Raw genomic sequence first — 26,363 nt, 5'->3', positions numbered from 1 at the left:
TCTTCCCTTACGTCATGACTAGCCAATCATATTAGAGGGCCAATTAACAGTTTTACAATAGTGACGTCAGACATCGATAGTCTGTAATAAATAGAAGCACCTATCCCCATGAAAAACCAGTCGTGCCCTGAGGAAGGCCGTTGCAATTCGGCCGAAACGTCGGTTCTGGTTTATTATTGTTGTTAGTTTTTAGTATAATACCCAGAAGAATTTTAATCACTATGACACCGGCCGCGGAAGCCTACGTTCTTATAAAATATACTTCTGTTTGTGAAAATTGCAACACCAAGAAGGAGACATGCGATTAGAATAAAATTTGTATCATAGATTAGTGACATGACAAGGCACAAACGATTATAATTACAGAGCTGTACATGCGCTTTGGCCGTGAGAATTCAGTACGGTATGAGGCCGCTACGTGCTGGAAGTTGTGGGATGGAATGAAAGAGAGCCTGGATATGCTACTGGGGAACACGCTGCCACGGTTCGTGGGTGCGTCCGCAAAGCATCGACAGTGGTTGCAAGAAGACCAGAACGAACAAGTTGCTGGCCGACCATATCCCAGACATATTCGATGGGCGACGTGTCAGACAAACGGGCACTCCAGGAAAGGAGCACTACCCGTTCTTCGAAAAAGGCTTGCGCATTCCTCGTCACATGTGACCGGGCATTGTCCAGCTAAAATATGGCATGTGAAGCTACCTGCAGAAGGGGCAATGCCTCGGGCTCTAAAAACTTCCGGATGTTTGCATTTCCCTCAATAAGTAGGACGCGAGATCGTATGTTAAGCCAGTGGGGCACCAGTGCCACTCAGGGATGCATTTTGCCCGATTGCCTTCACCTCTGTAGTGCCTAACACACACAAGGCCTTAGTGGAAGCCGACATATTCCCATGCGTCCCATCGGTACAGCCCCCAGCAGATGGTGTATGACTGTCGAGGCAGACACGTCCGCATCCATTGCAATTTGCTCCAACGACAGTGGGCAAAGCTGTTCTGCGGGTAACGGCTATGCGAACAAGATGGCTGTCATCCCGTGCTGTGGCCACATTGTGCTTCACAGTACCCGAGCGTCGCTCTATACGATCCTCTTCTATCCACGCGTTCCACACACGCATCACTGCAGTAGCAGTGTGCACAGTACGAGCGGTGTCACAAACCTGTTGCACTGATACCAAATCACACGCCCTGTTCGATCTAACTGAAATGATCGTATGGCATTGTTGGCCGGGAGGCCCCATTCGGGGAAGTTCGGCCGCCGTATTGCAAGTCCTTTTTAGGTGACGTCACATCGACGACTTGCGAGTCAATGATGACGAAATGATGATGAAGTACACACAACACCCAGTCATCACGAGGCAGAGAAAATCCCTGACCCCGCCGGGAATCGAACCCGGGACCCCGTGCGCCGGAAGCGAGAACGCTACCGCAAGACCACGAGCTGCGGACGATCGAACTGATATCCTGATACTGCGCCCTTTGATGTTTACGAGGTATATCGGCCCGTACTTGCACGTATCCACTTCGTTTGACGGTTTTGCATCTTCTTAGCGTGGCGTAACACTGACCTGTCCGATCTCAGAAGAGAGAGGCCCCTCTGGGCCTATGTGCACACCCCCTCACAGCAATCTTAATCACGTAACATTGTTCCACTGTTCTACACATCCTCAGATTTTGGAGTGATTCACACTTTTCCTTCTGGGTGTTGCAATTTTCACAGTGGTGTACGTTCGAGGCCTTGATATACTGGAAAATCGAGAGAAAACATTAGGAAACGCGGAAGCGTATGGCTAAAGGCTATAACGCTTGGAAAACCTGGACAAGGTCTGTACTCACAAGGGAACCTCCCCATCGCACCTCCCTCAGATTTAGTTATAAGCTGGCACAGTGGATAGGCCTTGAAAAACTGAACACAGATCGATCGAGAAAACAGGAAGAAGTTGTGTGGAACTATGAAAAAATAAGCAAAATGTACAAACTGAGTAATCCATGCGCAAGATATGCAACATCAAGGATAGTAAGAGCTCAAGAGCGCTGTGGTCCCGTGGTTAGCGTGTGCAGCTGCGGAACGAGAGGTCCTTGGTTCAATTCTTCCCTCAAGTGAAAAGTTTACTCTCTTTATTTTCGCAAAGTTATGATCTGTCCGTTCGTTCATTGACGTCTCTGTTCACTGTAATAAGTTTAGTGTCTGTGTTTTGCGACCGCACCGGAAAACCGTGCGATTAGTAGACGAAAGGACATGCCTCTCTAATGGGAACCGAAAACATTTCATCGCAAAGTCATAGGTCAACAGATTACTCCACAGAAAAACACGTCTGATATATTCTATACGACACTGGCGACGGCATGTGCGTCATATGACAGGAATATGTTGTCAACCCACCTAACTTGTACACTTTGCGAATGGGTAAAAAGATTCTTCTACCTTGCCCGATTTTGTCACATAAACTGCAACAAATGAATGCAACAGTTTCACAGTCGCACAGTTTTCCCTGTGCTCTGCCAAAACATATGTTTTTAACGTTTTCAAATTTTTCCGTTTAGGTGTAGCGCCCCCATACTACGGCGCAGTTACCTCGCATCGGACGGACAGATAATAATGGTTTGAAAATAAAAAAATTAAACTTTTCACTTGAGGGAAGACTTGAACCAAGGACCTCTCGCTCCGCAGCTGATCACGCTAACCACTGGACCTCGGCGCTCCTTGGCTCACATTATCCTTGATGTTGTTTATCTTGCGCATGGACTACTCAATTTTTATAATTTGCTTATTTTTTTCATAGTTCCACACAACTTCTTCCTGTTTTCTCGATTGATCTGTGTTCCGTTTTTCAAGGCCTATCCACTGTGCCAACTTATAACTAAATCTGAGGGGGGTGCGATGGGGAGATTCCCTTGTCAGCAGTGAATTTCGAATGGCTGATGATAATGAAATTTAATTTGAGCAGTACGTAATGTTCTCGGTTGTTGACCTTATCTCAGACGTTCTCCGAATGGTCTTGATCGTTAGCGTTGTGATTTGTCAAAGACGAGTAGCGCTTGCGGAGACACAGAACAGAGGTCAGCAGACGCGGCTGGCAGCTGGGACGAGCAGAACGGGGTCGGCGGTCGCGGTAGCTGCAGCGGTCACAGCCCGCCCGCCATTAGCGCTAATGATGACAGCACGCGCGCACGCCACGCACAGATACAATATCGGACTGGACCGGACCGGGTCCGCCCCCGCCCTGTACTCACCCCTAATGACACTCCCATCGTTATTGCTGACGCTCTCTGACGCGTTATTCACCCGTTGTTTTTAACAGCCTAATTGTCACTGACATCCTAGGCGACAGAGATTGCGCGCGCAAGAAAATGCGTTTCTAGTAATTACGCTGCATAGCGGTCGGGCATAGGTTTTGCTTCCGCTGCCTTCGAACACTGCCGGCCGGGGTGGCCGAGCGGTTCTAGGCGCCTCAGTCCGGAACCGCGCTGCTGCTACGGTCGCAGGTTCGAATCCTGCCTCAGCCATGGATGTGTGTGATGTCCTTCGGTTAGTTACGTTTAAGTAGTTCTAACAAGGGAACCTCCCCATCGCATCCCCCCCCCCTCAGATTTAGTTATAAGTTGGCACAGTGAATAGGCCTTGAAAAACTGAACACAAATCAATCGAGAAAACAGGAAGAAGTTGTGTAGAACCATGAAAAAAATAAGCAAAATATACAAACTGAGTACTCCATGCGCAAGATAGGCAACATCAAGGACAGTGTGAGCTCAGGAGCGCCGTGGTCCCATGCTTAGCGTGAGCAGCTGCGGAACGAGAGGTCCTGGGTTCAAGTCTTACCTCGAGTGAAAAGTTTACTTTCTTTATTTTCGCAAAGTTATGATCTGTCCGTTCGTTCACTGACGTCTCTGTTCGCTGTAATAAGTTTAGTGTCTGTGTTTTGCGACCGCAACGCAAAACGGTGCGATTAGTAGACGAAAGGACGGGCCTCTCCAATGGGAACCGAAAACATTTGATCGCAAAGTCATAGGTCAACCGATTCCTCCACAGGAAAACACGCCTGATATATTCTATACGACACTGGTGACGGCATGTGCGTCACATGACAGGAATATGTTGTCGACGCACCTAACTTGTACACTTGGCGATTGGGTAAAAAGATTCTTCTACCTTGCCCGATTTAGGTTTTCTTGTGGATGTGATAATCACTCCCAAAAAAGTGTTGAAAACATAAGAGTTTGTCACATAAACTGCAACAAACGAATGCAACAGTTTCACAGTCGCACAGTTTTCCCTGTGCTCTGTCAAAACATATGTTTTTAACGTTTTCAAATTTTTCCGTGTGTAGACCGTCAAATCCTGCATATGTCCAAGCATATCTGGACATGTCCTGGAATTTTAGAGAGCTAAGTTGATTATGTGTGAGTGCCTGAACTTTGATAGTTGTCTGAAAATAAAAAATTAAACTTCTCACTCGAGGGAAGACTTGAACCAAGGACCCCTCGTTCCGCAGCTACTCACGCTAACCGCGGGACCAAGGCGCTCAGGAGCCTGTCTTGCGCATGGACTACTCAGTTTGTATATTTTGCTTATTTTTTTCATAGTTCTACACAACTTCTTCCTGTTTTCTCGATTGATCTGTGTTCAGTTTTTCAAGGCCTATCCACTGTGCCAACTTATAGCTAAATCTGAGGGGGATGCGATGGGGAGGTTTCCTTGTAAGTCTAGGGGACTGATGACGACCTCAGATGTTAAATCCCATAGTGCTTAGAGCCATTTGAACCTTCGGACACGTCCTCGTCGGGGTTCGGCGCGATCGATTGCTCACTTGGTTCTCAGTAACCGTCGCTGGTAAGCAGTTTTGCTGATCAGATACACTCAAAGCTACTTCGCTCCGAATGCTAAACATACAAGGCGTTTCAGGAGGAACAGTATATACCCTGACGCAGCACCAAAACCTAATTAATGTAGAATAATGAAATTTTGGGAATACATTTGTCTAAGTGGCACATTTGAATGTTTAACAATGCAGAATCACAGGTTCATGAAAGCGCGAGGCAAGCCATTGCGAGTGTGAAATACTTGCCCCTCAATAACCCTGTGTAAACGCAAGAATGTTGAATGCAGGTATACAGACGTGCATGGATTGTGTTGTACAGGTGCCGAATGTCAGTTTGTGGGATGTAGTTCCATGCCGGTTGCACTTGGTCGGTCAATACTGGGACAGTTAAAATTTGCTCTTTGGGGATGACGCTGGAGCAGTCGCCCCACGATATCCCATATGTGCTCGATTGGTGACAGATCTGGTGATCGAGCAGGCCACGGCATGCCGACACTTTGTAGATCAAGTTACAACAGCGGCATGTACGGGAGCGTTATCCTGTTGTAAAACAAGACGAATCACCAGATGGATGTACAAATTTGCAGTCAGGATGCGTGTGGTAAACACACTCGCCAGGGTAGCCGAAAGCGCTAACGCGCTGCTTCCTGGACTCTGGTAGGCGCGCCGGCCGCGTATCGAATCCGCTCGGCGGGTTAACGACGACGGGCGGTGTGTCGGCCAGCCTGGGTGCGGTTTTTAGGCGGTTTTCCACATCCTACTAGGTGAATACCGGGCTGGTCCCCACGTCCCGCCTCCGTTACACGACTCGCAGACATTTGAAACACATTCACACTGTTTCACGATTTACACTAGACGCAGACAGCTGGGGTACACCACTTCCGTCCCAGGGGGTATGGGGTGGCGGCAGGAAGGGCATCCGGCCACCCCTTAAAATTAACCATGCCAATTCCGTACTTCAACCTGCCGACCTTGAGCACAATGCGGGATAAAGGCAGTAGCAAAAGAAAGAAAGAAAGGTGCGTGTGATAACTACGAGAGTTGTCCTGTTGCCATATGAAATAGCACTACAGACCATAACTGCAGCTGGAAGTCCAGTGTTCAAAATGGTTCAAATGGCTCTGAGCAATATGGGACTTAACATCTGGGGTCATCAATCCCCTAGAACTTAGAACTACTTAAACCTAACTAACCTAAGGTCATCACACACATCCATGCCCGAGGCAGGATTCGGACCTGCGACCGTAGCAGTCGCGCGGTTCCGGACTGAAGCGCCTAGAACTGCTCGGCCACCGCGGCTGGCGAGGTCCAGTATGTCTAGCATGCAGACAGTTTGGTTGCAGGCCCTCAGCTGACCTCCTAACCAATACACTACCATCACTGGCCCCGAGACAAAACCAGCTTTCATCAGAAAACAACAGACTTCCAACCTGCCTTCCCGTGAGGTCTCGCTTGACACAACTGAAGCCGCAAGTTGCGGTGGTTGGGGGTATGCACGCTACGAGGCATCTGTCTCGAAGCTGTCCTTGAAGTAATCGATGTGTAACAGTTCGTTGTGCCACTGTGGTGCCAACTGCTGCTGAAATTGCTGCTGCGGATGCGCCAGAGCGTACGTCGAACACGATAATTCCTTCTCGGTAAAGCCACGTGGCCGCCCGGAGCCGGTATTCTAGCGATCGTACACTGTCGTTAGCAACATTGTCAGCAGTGATGTACAGTGGCTACATTCCTGCCTAGTCTTCCTGCAGTATCGCAGAAGGAACATCCAGCTTCTCGTTGCCCTATTACACTGCTTCGCTCAAACATAATGAGGTGATGATTCTTGGTACAAATGGCTCTGAGCACTATGCGACTTAACCGCTGTGGTCATCAGTCCCCCTAGAACTTAGAACTACGTAAATCTAACTAACCTAAGGACATCACACACATACATGCCCGAGGCAGGATTAGAACCTGCGACCGTAGCGATAGCGCGTTTCCAGACGATGATTCTTGACTAACATCCACTCAACTAGACAACTAACGCTCACGACCGTTACAGCGTGTATTTAAAGCGAACCAGATTTGCGTTCTCATAGTGGCGCTGCTAGCGCTGCTCTTACGCAACTGGCGCGAAATTCGAATAGACATCATCCTCCAGATGTAGAAACACGCCTGACAACTTTTTTTCGTTTTTGTCGCACAACTCCTTCTTGGCATTGCGACGTTTTTGTTTCAGTGTATTTTAGGACGAGTCACTATGGACTAATTCAAATAAAACATTCCGTATGGCGTTTATCCTATTTTTATTGGTTACAGAGATACAACTGTTAGAACATAACCCAAAAAAAATACTTAAGCTCAAAGTTATTATTCATAATTTCCACCTCCGATTTCAATGCAGTTACAGATTGACAACGTCCCGTGTAGGTCGTCTTGACTTTCTTTTTTGTGGGCAGCACTAATGATAAACCGAAAGATCACTTCGCCTCTTGTGTTTTGGCCGGCCGCGGTGGTCTCGCGGTTCTAGGAGCGCAGTCCGGAACCGCGCGACTGCTACGGTCGCAGGTTCGAATCCTGCCTCGGGCATGGATGTGTGAGATGTCCTTAGGTTAGTTCGGTTTAAGTAGTTCTAAGTTCTAGGGGACTGATGACCACAGCTGTTAAATCCCATAGTGCTCAGAGCCATTTGAACCTCATGAGTTTTTTTTTTTTTTTTTTTTTTTTTCTCTCCAGTCTGGCCTTCCAACCAACCACACGGGCAAAAATCTGAAGGGGGTAAGCTCGTGGGATCCTGATGATAAAATCCGTGAGCGTTTCTGCTGGTCCGTGTTCCGGGGAATGTTAGGTTTGGTCAGCTGACATCTAGAATATGCAGGCGGCCGGTGGTGCTGGAACAGTATAATCATCCTTGTGGCTAAAGAATCTTCTTCCAATAATGCTGGAAGCTCGTTTTCAAGGAAGTCTAGATACTGCCTCCCTGTTAGATGGTACAACAAGACGACAAAAAATGGTTCAAATGGCTCTGAGCACTATGGGACTTAACTGCTGAGGTCACAGTCCCCTAGAACTTCGAACTGCTTAAACCTAACTAACCTAAGGACATCACACACATCCATGCCCGAGGCAGGATTCGAACCTGCGACCGCAGCGGTCGCGTGGTTCCAGATGTAGCGCCTAGAACCGCTCGGCCACTCCGGCCGGCCAACAAGACAACAGGTACAGTCAACTTGATTATCCACCATGCCACACCACACATTTACAGAGAAACGTTTTCGAAATTATACGAATGCGTAGTTTGGTGGCGATGTGTACTGGTAAAATTCCCTCGAGCTTAAAGTCCATGAGCTTTCGGCCGAGCACTCCCTAAGTAGATTAATTCTATGTCAGACAGATTCTGCGTACTGTTGAAGAGAGATGTTTCCGCCTTCGGTACCCTGAGAAATAAGCGATAGCAGGGCATGCCCTAAAAAATGACTTCGTATTGCATCTGAAGAGACATTTGTTATTAGATGGACTAACAGTTTCAGGGGATAGCGTAATAAAAGAAGCAACTGAGATAAAAATTTACTACGACACCATTAATAAAGACGGCGGCCTTCAGCTAAGCACGGCTTGGGACCCGTATAGGGGAAGGCTGAAATGGGTGCGCGACCTAAACATTAAGTTATATGGCACTGGAGCGAGCACCAGTGACATCACAGTAGGCAGCGAAAGGACGGTAGCATCAACCCAAAGACAGTCACCACTTGAAAATAACCGTGGAGTACTCGGGCGAAAGCTCGTGGATTTTAAATCACTTGACGCTGCTGGAAGCTTGAGAGAATTTTATCAGTTCTTGAAATTGTCTCTCCACATTGACAACGGTGTTCTCTGTGCCCCATTGACGTGAGTTACGGACATTGTTGGTACCATCACGAGTGAAAGTGGTTTCATCAGTAGACTACGCTATGTGATCAAAAGTATCCGGACACCCCAAAAACACACGTTTTTCATATTAGGTGCATGGTGCTGCCACCTACTGCCAGGTACTCCATATCAGCGACCTCAGTAGTCATTAGAAATCGTGAGAAATCAAAATGGGGACTTCGAACGTGGTCAGGTGATTGTGTCACGCGTCTGTACGCGAGATTTCGACACTCGTAAACATCACTATGTCCACTGTTCAAACAAATTTCGGGCTTGCCGCCAGTCGTCGTTCAATACTTCGCACGATATTTCAACTGGGCACCTGCCAGTCATCTTCAGTGCCCAGTTGAAATATCGTGCGAAGTATTGAACGACGACCAGCTGCAAGCCCGAAATTTGTTTGAACAGTCAATTCGCCGGGAAAATTTTAAAATTCACACTATGTCTACTGTTTCCGATGTGATAGTGAAGTGGAAACGTGAAGAGACACGTACAGCACAAAAGCGTACAGGCCGACCTCGTCTGTTGACTGCCAGAGACCGCCGACAGTTGAAGAGGGTCGTAATGTTTAATAGGCAGACATCTATCCAGATCATCACACAGGAATTCCAAACTGCATCAGGATCCACTGCAAGTACTATGACAGTTACGCGGGAGGTAAGAAAACTTGGATTTCATTGTCATAAGCCGCACATCACGCCGGTAAATGCCAAACGACGCCTCGCTTGTTGTAAGGAGCGTAAACATTGGACGATTGAACAGTGTAAAAACATGTGGAGTGACGAATCGCGGTACACCATGTGGCGATTCGATGTCAGGGTGTGGGTATGGCGAATGTCCGGTGAACGTCATCTGCCAGAACAATACTGGGCTGGCGATTGCATCTCTCAACACGATCGAGCAAAAACGGTTCAAATGGTTCTAAGCACTATGGGACTTAACATCTGAGGTCATCAGTCCCCTAGACTTAGAAATACTTAAACATAACTAACCTAAGGACATCACACACAACCATGCCCGAGGCAGGATTCGAGCCTGCGACTGTAGCAGCAGCAGCGCGGTTTCGGGCTGAAGCACCTAGAACCGCTCGGCCACAGCGGTAGGCACCTGTTCATAATGCACGGCCTGTGGCAAAGTGGTTGCACGACAATAACATCCTTGTAACGCACTGGCCCGCACAGAGTCCTGACATGAATCCTATGAGCTCCTTTGGAATGTTTTGGAACGCCGACTTCGTGCCAGGACTCACCGACCGACATCGATACCTCTCCTCAGTGCAGCACTCCGTGAAGAATGGGCTGCCATTCCCCAAGAAACATTTCAGCACCTGACTGACCGTATGCCTGCGAGAGTAGAAGCTAAGGGTAGGCCAACATCTTATTGAATTCCAGCATTACCGATAGAGGGCGCCACGAACTTGTAAGTCATTTTCGGCCAGGTGTCCGGATACTTTTGGTCACATAGTGTGTATTAAAAGGATTACTTGCCGATTGCAATTAGCCAACAACAAACTTCAAATCGTTCATCTTCACCTCCTTTTTGGAAGGTATTGAGTATGACTCTGCTCTAACTGATGCAGATAGAGCCCACGCATACCTAATGTCCATTATGTTATTATCTGTGGGGAACTGAAACCTATAGACATTTTGCGTGCAATTGTTTTAGGACTACGTTCCACCAATTGAATAATGTCGTATGCTTCATTCACACTCTCTTCATTTCCGCTTTCAAATGAGATGTGAGGCTGGTGCAACATGACAAGTGGACACTGCACCAGTCTCACTCAGCTAGGTAAAAATACTCGTAAACACTCTTGAATCTGCTACCCTGCAGTTAGGAATGCCTATACGATATTCTTTGCAAGCATCAGCGCCGTTTTCGTAACAAAACCAGTACGCGAATTCTCACAATCTGAACTTCACAAGACAAAAATAACAAACGATAAACAGACCCGTGGCTATTGGACTACCAACTGACGAAATGAAAACGTAGAGTTTAACCGGAAAACTGAATATACATCGAGTTGCAGCAAAGTTTGTTTATTAAAAAAAAAGCAGTACAGGAGTACGGAGTTTCCATGTGCAACACTGAGGTACAATAATCTCCACACACCGATTTTAGAAACATGTGTACAGTATTTTGAGAGATGAATGAAATTGTTCATTTCGAATATTTACGTCAAGATCAGACGATCAACGCTATTTACAATGCATAATCATTTTTAAACTATTACGCGAGAAATTTCGTCCCTGCTTTACTCTGTAATTTCGTGAACCTTTAGCAGATATCAGTTGACTGCCCTGCTCCCGAGACCTTACATCGCGTGAATTTTCCACAGTCATTAAGCAAACTTGATTTGACATCTTGCTATCCACTGTAGAAGGCGAAACGTTCAACGGAGGTGCTCCCAGTACGCCAACACAGGGCTTGAAGAATACTGAATTTTCGAACAACTTCCGGAACGGAATGGGTTTTGTTTTCCGTTCAAGTACCATATGGCGCACAACTTTCGACAATTATTCTCGGGGTGTAGCCAGAATGAAGTTCGAATACGCTACACAATACGTAGAAGGGTCCAGTTGATGGAAATGACAACACACTGATTCCTAATGAAAACTACAAGTTTTCCAGTCAAAATTTATTTTATTTCCACGACGCGTTTCTGAGGTTATTTTTAGTGTATTTCAGTATCGTGTTGCTGATACAAATACTTTGCGCATACTTTCGGCAAAGACCGTGGACATTAGGGTGAAACAGAAGTGCAAGACAAACAGACAGGAACGCAAAATGTATCTGTGCATGTAGGCAGCATAAGTATTTTATGCATGGACAAGGGTAACAAGTATTACAGAGTCTCTATAAATTAATACGCAAAAGAAAATCAGGCGGATTTATGCAAATTAATACATGTGCTGTGCGTACGGTTTTGAGGCAGCCTTTGATACTGTTTAGTAGCCTAAGAAAAAAGCAAAATCCTGGCATGGATCAACGTTTTGTGGAGGCCTGTTTCTGTAGTGTTACGTCACAGACAATATCAAATACACTGTGTAAGTACCGAAGTAAGCAGAGATAGCGTCTAGAATGTGATAAGTACAAAGAATGTACAAAATAATAATTTTGACTACAGTGGCATAAACAAAACTCTATCTTCTACATCCACATCTACATACATACTCCGCAATCCACCATACGGTGCGTGGCGAAGGGTACCTCGTACCACAACTAGCATCTTCTCTCCCTGTTCCACTCCCAAACAGAACGAGGGAAAAATGACTGCCTATATGCCTCTGTACGAGCCCTAATCTCTCTTATCTTTGGGGTCTTTCGGCGAAATGTAAGTTGGCGGCAGTAAAATTGTACTGCAGTCAGCCTCAAATCCTGGTTCTCTAAATTTCCTCAGTAGCGATTCACGAAAAGAACGCCTCCTTTCCTCTACCCGAGTTCCTGAAGCATTTCCGTAACTCTCGTGATGATCAAACCTACCAGTAACAAATCTAGCAGCCCGCCTCTGAATTGCTTCTATGTCCTCCTTCAATCCGACCTGATAGGGATCCCAAACGCTCGAGCAGTACTCAAGAATAGGTCGAATTAGTGTTTTATAAGCGGTCTCCTTTACAGATGAACCACATCTTCCCAAAATTCTACCAGTGAACCGAAGACGACTATCCGCTTCCCTACAACTGCCATTACATGCTTGTCCCACTTCATATCGCTCTGCAATGTTACGCCCAAATATTTAATCGACGTGACTGTCAAGCCCTGCACTACTAATGGAGTATTCAAACATTACAGGATTGTTTTTCCTATTCATCTGCATTAATTTACATTTATCTATTTTTAGACAAATGATTGCCTTACCGACCAAATTCGTATTACGAAACTGCTATCCCGGAACCCAGTTGCCAATTGCAGGCTGCCTATCTAATTGCTTCCATGAGCAACAAAAATTTCATTTTCAATCTTTCGCCCAATTTAAAAATTTAAAATTCTATCATAATCTACTCATTAAGAATTATAATCTCACGTTAAAAGTATAACACGATAAGACAAGAATTATAACTGCAAACTGTGTGTTTGTCTTGAGACAGCCGGCCGATGTGGCCGAGCGGTTCTAGGCACTTCAGTCTGGAACCATGCGACCGCTACGGTATATGTACTTATAAAAAAATAGGAAACTTTACTTTTGGGATTACCCTCGTAGTATTTAATCGATATCAGTAACAGACGTGGTAAAGCCTTACAAAAACGTTCGCATCTAAAACTCTTTGACTATTCATATATCTTTGGCTTGACGCAAGAGCCGCATGACTACCAACAAATTCCTGACGGCATCTCTGACTCCCAGGTGCAAATTTTATTACGCAGTTTGCGTTTTTTGTTAAGTATACAGCAACGTTCTTGTATTGTTGACCTGGTAACTATGGTCCTCCACTCTCTAAAGACCTTGACGATGATGGGACGTTAAACTCTAACCTTTCTTTCTGTTGCCTTTGCTTGGAGCAAAACACAAAGTTACATACTTTCCCCACCTCCATCCCCTCCTCCCAGCCACTTCTCTAGAAGAAACAGTTCTTGTAAAGACCATGAGTCAACAACATATTTCCCGATCCACTGTGAAAATTGGTTCATTATAGCGAGATGCTAATTCAAAAGTTCATTGTGAATTTGATCGTCCGTGAATAGACACTGGCAATTAAGCGCCAGAAGATAATTACCAGATGAAAAGAATCAAGCTTCAAACAGCAATCTAAAAATACTTTCAGCTGCCTGTATGCCTCACGTATTTAATAATCTCGATAAATGAGCTACAGCGGTTAGAAGCTTTTCATAGGGTACCATCCGTTAATTCAGCTGGCACAAGTAATAGGCCTGTGCATTTCTTGTTACGTTATTTGTAGTGCATTTGAGAATCTTTGTTCCAATATAAATATTTAGCGCACACTTTCGACAAAAACCGTGACAAATTAGAATGAAACTGAAATGTAAGACTAATATACACGCTAAATTGGTTTGTGTGCTTGGGCGCCTAGGTATGTATAGACAGGGGTGGAACGTATTACGTGCTCTCCAAACATTAATACGAAAACGAAATTCGCATTAAAGGATAAGAAATATGTATTGGAGACTTCGTGGTTTACATACAATTGAATATACTTCATTTGTTGGCGAAAAGAGCGAAATGAAATTACATTTTATTATAAAACTATATTTTACCTATCTCCAAAAATGTCAACAGAGCAACGCCGAGCAAGACGGCACAGAGGTGAGACACTGGACTCGTGTTCGGGAGGATAGTGATTCCCATCCCCGTCTAGCTATCCTGATATATGTTTTCCGTGATTTCCTTGAATCATTAAAGGCAAATGACGGGATGGTTCCTTTGGAGGTTTTGACTGTTTCCTTTCTCCATCCTTCCCTAATACGAGCTTTTGCTCCGTCTCTAATAACCTCGGCGGCGGCGGCACATTAAACACTAATAACTCTTCAATGTAGATCCGAACAGTTGTAATCTGTTTTGATATCGAATACAAACATCAGCTCACCAATTTCGGTGATCTCTTTTTCTTCAAAACTCTCAGGTCGATTGTTTTGTTGGATCAAAGTAGTCTACTTCTAGTATGCATTAAAAGCGCCACTCCTCACACGCTTTGTTCATTCTCTACTACAACAGTTATGTCGATAGTAAACTGTATTATGTTCCATGTCTTTTACATCCCCCCCCCCCCCCCTCCGACGTACCCAAGCTTCAGTATCAACGAATTACCTCATTTCCGCCTTTGTAAATGTTTTATGTGATGCTAAGCATATAAGACGTCGAAGGACAGATAGTGCATTAGCACTGATGTTCACCTTCTTACTTTCTTTTATTCCATATGCATCCACAGACTCACATGCAGCCGAAGTGTCGCTCAGTCGAAAGACACGCATCGTGCTGTGAACGACACAGTAAATAAGCAGCTCAGTTTCTACCGCGCCTTTTCTCTACTCTTTCTTCTCTTTTTAAAGCGACATACTTGTAATATAAATGAATATACATCTGATTTGGAGAGTAGGATGGTGAACCAGAGGGTTACCTGGTTGGTTAATTACACAGAGCCTCAAACAATGTCAAATAAGAGCGAGTCTTTGGACTTTTTTGTATTCTTGTAAGACGAATATATGACCTTATCCAACAATTCGCACTCTGAAAAAAATCTGTAGCATATATATATATATATATATATATATATATATATATATATATATATATCCTGTGTTTCCTACAAAGACAAGTGAAGGTAATGTAAGTTCTTACATTATACTGCTGTAGTAAGCAGCGACAACAGCAGACACAGGCTGAAAGTAGATAGGAAATGCAAGAGGGCTATTTTTAGTAACAGATGAAAAACAGATTGGCAGTCTTTCACCGAACTGTGTGTGTATTTAGAGCACTGTATTGTGGAGATGACTCTGTATAGCCTTCTGTTTGTCTTCCACAGGACTCGGACTCCAAGAAGTGCGAGAAGAAGGAGATTCCGGGTCCTCCCTTGCAAACAGCTAGCATGAGTGTGAGGGCGCTGATTGAAGAGAAGATAATTCAGAAGAGAATAGTGCAGCCACCTAATAACGCAACGCAGCAGCAGCAGCAACAACAACAACAGCAACAGCAGCAGCAGCAACAACAGAATCAACAACAGCAACAGCAACAACAACAACAACTGCAGCAACAACAGCACCAACAACAGCAGCAGCAACAGCACCAACAACAGCAGCAACAACAGCAACAGCAGAAACAGCAGCAACAATCGCCCTCCACAGGCTACACAAGTAAGTTCGTGATATCTCTTGGATAACTTAATTGTAGAGTTAATGAAATTTCCCAACTTCGCTTGTTATACCATATAAAAAAAACATTCACTTTCTATGAGACACGTCTGCCTTTACACTCTCTGGGACATCGTGAATTTGCCTAGTAAAAATTAGAAAAATGACACAAATCACAGCCGCCAGCAAAACGACTAACATAAATGTTCTAACTTGTGATGACACACAAACTGACAACTAATTTCCGCAATGGTAAAATTTCGGTGATTTTTATTTGTCGACGTATTAAAACAACTGCACTTCCTAACAAAATAAAAACGTGAACACCCCTTTCTGGTCCGATGTCACTGTAACCTCGTAAACACACACACTGTCGGTGGGCATGTAATGAGTAGAAGTGCTTCTCTGTGACAACGAGAAAGGCCACCAGAGGGCTCATGTTTAGTTCTGTTACCAGGGTACATAAGGGACGTGAACAGCGTCAGATGTTGGGTAATCACTGTAAACGACACGGAGATGCTGCATACTCCTGTAACACAGCGTTGACAGCACCTGACTGTGTCTGAAAGGGGCATCATTGTGGACCTCCATTTGGCCGGCTGGTCGAATCGTACACTCATGCTCATAAATTAAGGATAATTGCAGAATGTGGTGCCACACAATGTGGCACTACACAAAACTGGCGCTAATAGCATAGGGACATAGGGAACACACATGACAGATCTAAGTCCACGGTATTGCTGATAAGTTAAGGAAACCGTCCCGAAACACATGTGCTACAAAACACCACTGTTTCCTGCGCATGTACCCCGACATCAGTATGGGATATGATCGCTATGCACATGTACACAGGCCGCAAAACGGGTTGGCATACTTTTGATCAGGTGGTCAAGCAGCTGCTGGGGTATAGCCTCCCATTCTTGCACCAGTGCCTGTCGGAGCTACTGAAGTGTCCTAGGGGTGTGAAGACGTGCAGCGATACGTCGACCGAGAGCATCCCAGACGTGCTCGATGGGGTGTAGGTCTGGAGAACAGGCAGGCCACTCCATTCGCCTGATATCTTCTGTTTCAAGGTACTCCTCCACGATGGCAGCTCGGTGGGGCAGTGCGTTATCATCCATCAGGAGGAAGGTGGGACCCACTGCACCCCTGAAAAGGCGGACATACTGGTGCAAAATGACGTCCCGATACACCTGACCTGTTACAGTTCATCTGTCAAAGACATGTAGGGGTGTACGTGCACCAATCATAGTCCCACCCCACACCATCAAACCACGACCTCCATACAGGTCCCTTTCAAGGACATTAAGGGGTTGGTATCTGGTTCCTGGTTCATGCCAGATGAAAACCCGGTGAGAATCACTGTTCAGACTGCACCTGGACTCGTCTCTGAACATAACCTGGGACCACTGTTCCAATGACAAATGTTCTGTGTTCTTGACACCAGGCTTTACGGGCTCTCCTGTGACCAGGGATCAGTGGAATGCACCTTGCAGGTCTCCAGGCTAATAAACCATGTCTGTTCAGTCGTCTGTAGACTGTGTGTATTCAGAAAACTCTTCCAATGGCTGCAGTAAGGTCCCGAGCAAGGCTACCTGCAGTACTCCGTGGCCGTCTGCGGGCACTGAAAGTGAGATATCGGTCTTCTTGTGGTGTTGTACACTGTGGACGTCCCGTAGTGTAGCGCCTGGACACGTTCCCTGTCTGCTGGAATCGTTGCCATAATCTTCACACTTTGTGGCAGACGGAGGGCCCGTGCTACGACCTGCTGTGTTTGGCCAGCCTCCAGTCGCCATGGTATTCTACCCCTCGTAACGTCATCAATATGTGTTATTTGAGCTACTTTCAACACACAGTCACCATTAGCACGTCTAAAAACATCTGCACACTTACTCAATGCACCGTACAGTGGCTCAATGTTGGACTGCATGGGAGCATTAGGCCAGACTTATCCATCAAGGTTCTGGTCGACCACGTCTGATCACCAGGGATGGGGAGGGGGGGGGGGGGGGGACTGCCATAATGTGCATCAAGCACATCACAATCCCTTCACATGTGCGCTCGCGATCAGAGAACAACCACCGAGGACACAGATGAATAGCGCGACTGCAGGGACTTATCCCTTGAGTCTCACGTGAAGCGTGCTAGGGATAAGTCCCTGCAGTCGCGCTATTCATCTGTGTCCTCGGTGGCTCAGAAGGATAGAGCGTCTGCCATGTAAGCAGGAGGTCCCGGGTTCAAGTCCCGGTCGGGGCACACATTTTCGGCTGTCCACATCAAGATATGTCAACAACATCTGTCGGCAGGTGAGAGTTTCAATTAATTATCATTCATCGAACATTTATGAGACATAATCGACACGTCGTTTCGTGCCCAACTTCCTACACCGGCAACACTTTCGCAATTCTGGAAGACTATGGAGACAGCTTGGATAAGTATTTCTGCAGAGAACTTCCAACGACTTATTGAGCGTATGTGACGTCGAGTTGCTGCACTACGCCGGGCGAAAGGCGGTCAGACACGATATTAGCAGATATACCGTGAATTTTGTCATCTCATTGTACTGTGTGTGTGTGTCTGCACTCCTGAGACGTACGTTAGCATCCTGTTTGGTCACCTGCATCCAGTCATGTCCATTGGGCATTCCGACGGACTTGGGCAATTCCAGCAGGAAAATACGACACCCCAGACGTCCAGAATTGATACACAGTGGCTCCAGGGACAATTTTCTGAGTTTAAAAACTTCCGCTGGCCACCAAACATTATTGATCATATATGGGATGCCTTGCAATGTACTGTTCATAAGAGATTTCTACCCCCTCGTAATCTTACCGATTTATGGACAGCCCTGCAGGATTCATGGTGTCAATTCCCTCCAGCACTACTTCAGACATTAGTCAAGTCCATGCCACGTCGTGTGCGGCATTTCTGCGTGCTCGCGGGGGCCCTACACGATATTAGGCAGTTGTACCAGTTTCTTTGGCTCTTCAGTGTAGAAATACAAGAATGGATGCGGCATTTCACTACCAGTGGATAGCTGGTTAAGATTCTATAACAGTGAATAGATCGAATCATAAATTCTACAAATTTTACTAGTCATTTTTGAAATGAGTTTACAACCCCTTGGGCACTGCTCCTCAAGTAGGTTGCATAGTACTATTAGCTCAGCCAGACTGAGCGACTGTAAATGGGAAATGCCTTTGCAGTCGCTCCCATCAGCCTCCACGCTGAGTGTCAGCTATGACTGCGCTAACAGTACGCGACACGATAGAACCCTCAAAGAAAGAACTGTGATTAATGATATTATCTCGGCAAATATTACCAATCTCTAACTAGGTACTCGGGTAACGGGACTGTCGTCTTAAGCCCTCCTGTCTTGCCGTTTTATGTCGGGGGGGGGGGGGGGGGGGGGGGGGGAGGGAGGAGGGGGGGGTCTGCCCCAGCCAGGGTGCCTTCGATTTAATACGCCACGGATTGGCCTTTCACCCTCTCCCGTTAGCTGCATTTTATATGGAGCAGGATTTGCTGCAACAGTCGCTAAGAAGTGGTAGAGGGTTTGTTCACCCAACCCACGTGAAATGAGTGGGAATCCTTGTAACCGTACGAGCCTTCGGTCCCCTACATCTACATCTACATGATTACTCTGCAATTCACATTTAAGTGCTTGGCAGAGGGTTCATCGAACCATAATCCCCCTACCATTCCACTCCCGAACAGCGCGCGGGAAAAACGAACACCTAAACCTTTCTGTTCGAGCTCTGATTTCTCTTATTTTATTTTGATGATCATTCCTATCTATGTAGGTTGGGCTCAACAAAATATTTTCGCATTCGGAAGAGAAGGTTGGTGACTGAAATTTCGTAAATACATCTTGCCGCGGCGAAAAAAGTCTTTGCTTTAATGACTTCCATCCCAACTCGCGTATCATATCTGCCACACTCTCTCCCCTATACAAAACGAGCTGCCCTTTTTTGCACCCTTTCGATGTCCTCCATCAATCCCACCTGGTAAGGATCCCACCCCGCGCAGCAATATTCTAACAGAGGACGAACGAGTGTAGTGTAAGCTGTCTCTTTAGTGGACTTGTTGCATCTTCTAAGTGTCCTGCCAATGAAACGCAACCTTTGACTCGCCTTCCCCACAATATTATCTACGTGAAACTTCCTGGCAGATTAAAACTGTGTGCCCGACCGAGACTCGAGCTCGGGACCTTTGCCTTTCGCAGGCAAGTGCTCTACCATCAGAGCTACCGAAGCACGACTCACGCCCGGTACTCACAGCTTTACTTCTGCCAGTATCTCGTCTCCTACCTTCCAAACTTTACAGAAGCTCTCCTGCGAACCAACTGAAGTTGTTCGTAATTTTTACACCCAGGTACTTAGTTGAATTGACAGCCTTGAGAATTGTACTATTTATCGAGTAATGGAATTCCAACGGATTTCTTTTGGAACTCACGTGGATCACCTCACACTTTTCGTCATTTAGCGTCAACTGCCACCTGCCACACCATACAGCAGTCTTTTCTAAATCGCTTTGCAATTGATACTGGTCTTCGGATGACCTTACTAGACGGTAAATTACAGCATCATCTGTGAACAACTTAAGAGAACTGCTCAGATTGTCACCCAAGTCATTCATATAGATCAGGAACAGCAGAGGTCCCAGGACCCTTCTCTGGGGAACACCTGATATCACTTCAGTTTTACTCGATGATTTTCCGTCTATTACTACGAACTGCGACCTTCCTGAGAGGAAATCACGAATCCAGTCGCACGACTGAGACGATACACCATAGGCCCGCAGCTTGATTAGAAGTCGCTTGTGAGGAACGGTGTCAAAGGCTTTCCGGAAATCTAGAAATACGGAATAAACTTGAGATCCCCTGTCGATAAGCGGCCATTACTTCGTGCGAGTAAAGAGCTAGCTGCGTTGCACAAGAACGATGTTTTCTGAAACCATGCTGATTACGTATCAATAGATCGTTCCCTTCGAGGTGATTCATAATGTTTGAATACAGTATAAGCTAAGAACAGTGATCCCACGGCAATTCGTTTCCTTCGAGACATCTTCTCCTGGTGTCGCCACAATAGTCGATACGGTACAGGTAGCGGCGCGGGTTCCGGGACGGAGGCCATGAGCGGTTCGCAGCAGCAGCAGCAGCAGCAGCAACAGCTGGCGGCGGCTTCTCCGGCCGCCTCGCCCTCGGCCGGCGCTAAAGACGGCGGCGACCTGGCCAAGCAGCTGACGGCGTCGTTCGCGGTGCCGGCGCCGCCGCTGCAGCCGCCTGCCGCCCCCGCACCGGTCGCCAGCGCCGCCCCCGACAAGCTGTCCCGCCGGCACTCCGACTCCGAGCACTTCGTTACGCTTCACCAGCAGCATGACGCCAACGCGGAGAATGCGGCGCTGGCCGAACTGCTGCTGCAAAGGCGGTCGTCCGGAACCCCTACCTCCAAGGTACGTGGCCTACCTATCTTCCTTCTGCACTGTCATAGCGAATACGTGACGGTTTTTACTAAACTGTTCGTCCTCTAACACGTTTGCTCGCATGTGTCTGTCGTAAAAAGGCGTCGTGTTCTGGATGCTAAATTACGACGTCCGGTCTAAACATTCCCAGGTTCAGTTTACACACTAAATTTAATAATAGCCAAAAAAGTAATGTTGAAGTATACTAACATTACGAGGGTGGTTTAATAACTACACTACTAGCCAGTACAATTGCTACACCACGAAGATGTGCTACAGACGCGAAATTTAACCGACTGGAAGAAGATGCTGTGATATGCAAATGATTAGCTTTTCAGAGCATTCGCACACCGGTGGGGACACCTACAACGTGCTGACATGGGGAAAGTTTCCAACCGACTCCGCGTACACAAACAGCAGTTGACCGGCGTTGCCTGGTGAAACGTTGTTGTGATGCCTCGTGTAAGGAGGAGAAACGCGTACCATCACGTTTCCGACTTTGATAAACGTCGGATTGTAGCCTTCGCGATTGCCGTTTATCGTGTCGCGACATTGCCGCTCGCGTTGGTCGAGATCCAATGACGGTTAGCAGAATGTGGAATCGGTGGGTTCAGAAGGGTAATACGGAACGCCGTGCTGGATCCCAACGGCCTCGTACCACTAGCAGTCGAGATGACAGACATCTTATCCGCATGGCTGTAACGGATCGTGCAGCCACGTCTCGATCCCTGAGTCAACAAATGGGGAGGTTAGCAAGACAACAACCATCTGCACGAACAGTTCGACGACGTTTGCAGCAGCATGGGCTATCAGCTCGGAGACCATGGCTGCGGTTTCCCTTGACGCTGCATCACTCAGCGATGGTGTACTCAACGACGAACCTAGGTGCACGATTGGCAAAACGTCATTTTTTCGGATGAATCCAGGTTCTGTTTACAGCATCATGATGGTCACATCCGTGTTTGGCGACATCGCGATGAACGCTCATTGGAAGCGTGTATTCGTCATCGCCATTCTGGCGTATCAGCCAGCGTGATGGTATGGGGTGCCATTGGTTACTCGTCTCGGTCACCTCTTGTTCGCATTGACGGCACTTTGAAGAGTGGACGTTACATTTCAGATGTGTTACGACCCGTTGCTCTATCCTTCATTCGATCCCTGCGAAACCCTACATTTCAGCAGGATAATGCACGACCGCATGTTGCAGGTCCTGTACGGGCCTTTCAGGATACAGAAAATGTTCGGCTGCTGCCCTGGCCAGCACATTCTCCAGATCTCTCACCAATTGAAAACGTCTGGTCAATGGTGGGCGAGCAACTGGCTCGTCACAACTCGCCAGTCACTACTCTTGATGAACTGTGGTATCGTGTTGAAGCTGCATGGTCAGCTGTACCTGTACACGCCATCCAAGCCTGTTTGACTCAATGCCCAGGCGTATCAAGGTCGTTATTACGGCCAGAGGTGATTGTTCTGGGTACTGATTTCTCAGGATATATGCACCCAAATTGCGTGAAAATGTAATCACATGTCAGTTCTAGTATAATATATTTGTCCAATGAATACCCGTTTATCATCTACATTTCTTCTTGGTGTAGCAATTTTAATGGCCAGTACCGTATTTCCACCTACATACAAGTGAGCGTACTCCCCTAGGTAGCCATTCGCGGCTGTGTGTCCATATTACCACTTCGTTTGCTTCTTATCCTCTGAGGGATCATTTCCTGCAGTTCGTGTTCCCATTTAGAAAAATCGTCCTATACAAACTCTCGCGAGGAGCGGCGAAGGTTAGCACTATACAGTGAAATCCGAAATAAATACAGTGGTTAGAAGTGGCAACAACTATGTAATGCGTTGCAATACATCGGTAAGAGTAATGTATAACATTTATAGCTGTTTCTCCACTTGGTTACACGGACAACATCTAAGCGAGAATCAATTTCGCGCCATACATACTGAAGCATATATTCAGTAGCTGACGCGAGCGCGTTAGAAAGGCGCGTTTTGAGTTCTGGAATTGTTTTCGGCAGATGAGGCACATACACAAGACCTATCATATAGAAATCCTTGTATGTTAGGTCGGACGTCTAGGTGGTCAAGGGCAGAACATAGAGTCGTCATGTCTAGTACGACTGGTTAAGGTGATCTGTATCCGTTGACGGCAGCAATTCCAGTCGGGTTTGAAATTGATTATTATTTATAAAGCATGACACCCCTCTCTGTTACCTTCGGATAGGATCTTTTACGACCACTGTTCTTATGCTGTGTTGTATGAATGCGACTAATACGCAGTTCCCGTAGATCTGTTGGAAAATCCGTTTTGATAGTCAACAAATCGGGGAATTGCACTGACGGCGCCGTCATGTGCATGTCCAAACAAGGTACTTCCTTTCTGACGTTGTACCACGTCGACCCATCTTACTGTATTGACTCCATACAACCGACTGACACATGAAACCCACTTAATTGCCATGATTTGAGTTAGTGGCCTGGTGCTATTTATACACCGTTTAAAACACGCCAAAGTGACCAGTGATCTCTTTTTTAAGGTGAAAAATATTTAGCCCGTTGAGCTTGCGTTTCTCCTTTTTTTTCAAATGGACAAGTTTACTTTCATGGACATTGAAAATAAGTTCTGTCTTTGTAGCACTTCGAAATCTCAACCCCTCGATAGAGAGGCGTGTTTTTTAAGTGAGTACCGTTTTGAAATTAAAAAAGACTTGCTAAGATATATCAATAATTTTATTTTTACATGAAAGCCTGTACCTTAATCTACTTTTCTACATAATTTCCATCAATATTGAGGCACTTATCACCACTGTTTTGACTTCGTCATCGTCTTGAAGACGCTGACCGCCCAGGTGTTTCTTCAAGTGCAGGAACAGATGGTAATCACTGAGCGCAAGATAGGGGCTGTACGGAGGATGATCTAGAGTTTCCTATCGAAAAGATGTGATGAGATCTTTGGTCTGATTCGTCACTTGCGGACGGGCATTGTCTTGCACCAAAACGATGCCCCTGCTCAACTTCCATGGAGTGTTTCTTTGATTCTGGAGTGACGTAGGCCACCCGTGTTTCATCGCCCGTAACAATTTGGCTTAAGAAATCATCACCGTCGTTGTGGTACCGCTCAAGGATAGTCAATGCACTGTCTAAACGTTTGGTTTTGTGCACATCCGTCAACATTTTCGGTACCCAACGGGCGCCTCATTTTTGGTAATTTAAGTGCTCGGTCACAATGCCATACAAAACACTACGAGAAACATTAGGAAAGTCGTCCCGCAAGGAGGAAATCGTAAAGCGTCTGTTTTCTCTCACCTTATCGTCCACTTCCTGCATCAAACTTTCATTAATAACCGAAGGACGCCCACTCCGTTGTTCATCATGCACGTATGTGCGGCCATCTTTAAATGCTCTCACCCAATTTCTTACCGCCGACTGGAGTGGCCGTGCGGTTCTAGGCGCTACAGTCTGGAACCGCGAGGCCGCTACGGTCGCAGGTTCGAATCCTGCCTCGGGCATGGATGTGTGTGATGTCCTTAGGTTAGTTAGGTTTAAGTAGTTCTGAGTTCTAGGGGACTGATGACATTAGAAGTTGAGTCCCATAGTGCTCAGAGCCATTTGAGCCAGCCAATTTCTTACCATTCCATCACTGATAATGTTTTCTCCGTATACTGCACAGATCTCACGATGAATATCGATCGCTTTTAGTCCTTTAGCACTAAGAAATCTTATAACAGCCCGTACTTCCCAGTCGGCGGGACTCACGATTATCGGAGGCATCTTAAACACACAGTACACAACGTAAACAAGGAAGAATCAGACTGTAATAGCGTCAGTGCGTAGATTAAGGTACAGGCTTTCATGTAAAAATAAAATTATTGAGAAATCTTAGCACGTCTTTTTTTTAACGAAACGTTAAACTCTAAGCTTCCTGCCTTCGTGAATGGCACTTGAACTTAGTGTCTTACTAGAATTGTGACTAACTCTGCGACAGGCGACGGTGAAGCGCGCTGCGTCGGATCCGGGTCAGACGTTACAACTGACGTTCCAAGAGGGTGGCAACTGCAACTACCTGGCGTACGACGCCACATCCGCCGGCGCCGACGACGCCGGATACTTCTCACCTTCGCTGCAGGACGACATGTTCCAGCACGTCTCCGTCAACGACACCATGCTGTTGCAAGGTGTCGACACGGCGCATCTGGCGGACACTATACAGGTGCGTGCACTATCTCCAGAAATTACTCAGATCACCGCCTGATGAATGCATCCTCGCGAAGGGACTGTGTGACAAATGAGGGTGTACTGTTGCTTTCCTTTTGAGACCGAGGGGTTGGTACGATCCTCTCTGACATCACAGTGGTGGTGGGTGCTGGTTGGTTAAAGCTATGTGCATCAGGCTGTTGTATACTCTAGGAATGTTGGCTTCAATGCGACTGAAATTAAGGTTCATATTTGGCCCTGACACTAATTCTGGCAGAGATGGCAAATGACTTGTAAGAGCAGTTGAATGTAATGAATAGTGCTCTTAAACTAGGTTGTAAGATGTACGTCAGAAAAAGTAAAACAAGGATAATCGAAAGTATCGAATTAAATCATCTGATACTGAAGGAATTAGATTAGTACATGAGAAGCTGAAAACAGGCGTCAACTTTTGTTGTCTGGGGAGCAGCGTGGTTTGAGGCGCCATGTTACGGACTGGGCCGCCCTCACATCTGGTAGCTCGCTTTCGTCCATTTCGCGGCAATATGGCCCGGAAATGTATTGGCGGCAACGTTGCTGGGATACAATCGCTGGCAATCTTCTCAGTATCTGTGGTCTTTGTAAACGTAGCTTTACGAAACCACAAAAACCCTATCCAACAGAAGCGAGCCAAGAATAGGGTGACCATATTTTCTTCGGACAAAAGTGGGACTTTCATACATTTTCTTGGCCAAAAAGTGGGACAATTTTTATTTCTCGTTAAATATCACTTTTAATGCTAACATTTTTCTTCCTCTGCAAATATAGCCTTCACTGATATATGTGTGTGTGTGTGTGTGTGTGTGTGTACAAAACCAAACAAAGAATGGAAAGAAGTACAAGTTTTCAGAAATTTACTTATTAAGATATGTAACATTTATAACACAGAATGTAGAAAGACAGCCGGCCGAAGTGGCCGTGCGGTTAAAGGCGCTGCAGTCTGGAACCGCAAGAACGCTACGGTCGCAGGTTCGAATCCTGCCTCGGGCATGGATGTTTGTGATGTCCTTAGGTTAGTTAGGTTTAACTAGTTCTAAGTTCTAGGGGACTAATGACCTCAGCAGTTGAGTCCCATAGTGCTCAGAGCCATTTGAGCCATTTAGAAAGACATACAGTAATAATCACTACAAAAAAAAGTTCTTAGGGA

At 46.2% G+C, this 26,363-nt stretch overlaps 1 protein-coding gene and 1 non-coding gene across 3 annotated transcripts in view; both read left to right on the top strand.

Moving 5' to 3' along the window:
- Nucleotides 1-26,363, top strand: part of LOC124715572 — a 397,577-nt gene that overhangs the window by 281,385 nt on the left and 89,829 nt on the right. For both annotated transcript variants that reach the window (XM_047243106.1, XM_047243105.1), the window contains exons 2-4: nt 15,187-15,514; nt 20,616-20,965; nt 24,969-25,193. In XM_047243106.1, the coding sequence (XP_047099062.1) occupies nt 15,250-15,514; nt 20,616-20,965; nt 24,969-25,193 (840 nt within the window). In that variant the 5' untranslated portion in view covers nt 15,187-15,249. The remainder of the gene's footprint in view (nt 1-15,186; nt 15,515-20,615; nt 20,966-24,968; nt 25,194-26,363) is intronic.
- Nucleotides 17,694-17,767, top strand: Trnat-ugu. Its single transcript has one exon. It is a non-coding gene; the product is annotated as a tRNA-Thr (tRNA).

Source organism: Schistocerca piceifrons, chromosome 1, assembly GCF_021461385.2.
Source record: "Schistocerca piceifrons isolate TAMUIC-IGC-003096 chromosome 1, iqSchPice1.1, whole genome shotgun sequence".
Lineage (NCBI taxonomy): Eukaryota > Metazoa > Arthropoda > Insecta > Orthoptera > Acrididae > Schistocerca > Schistocerca piceifrons.
This window is presented reverse-complemented; position numbering and strand designations above follow the sequence as displayed.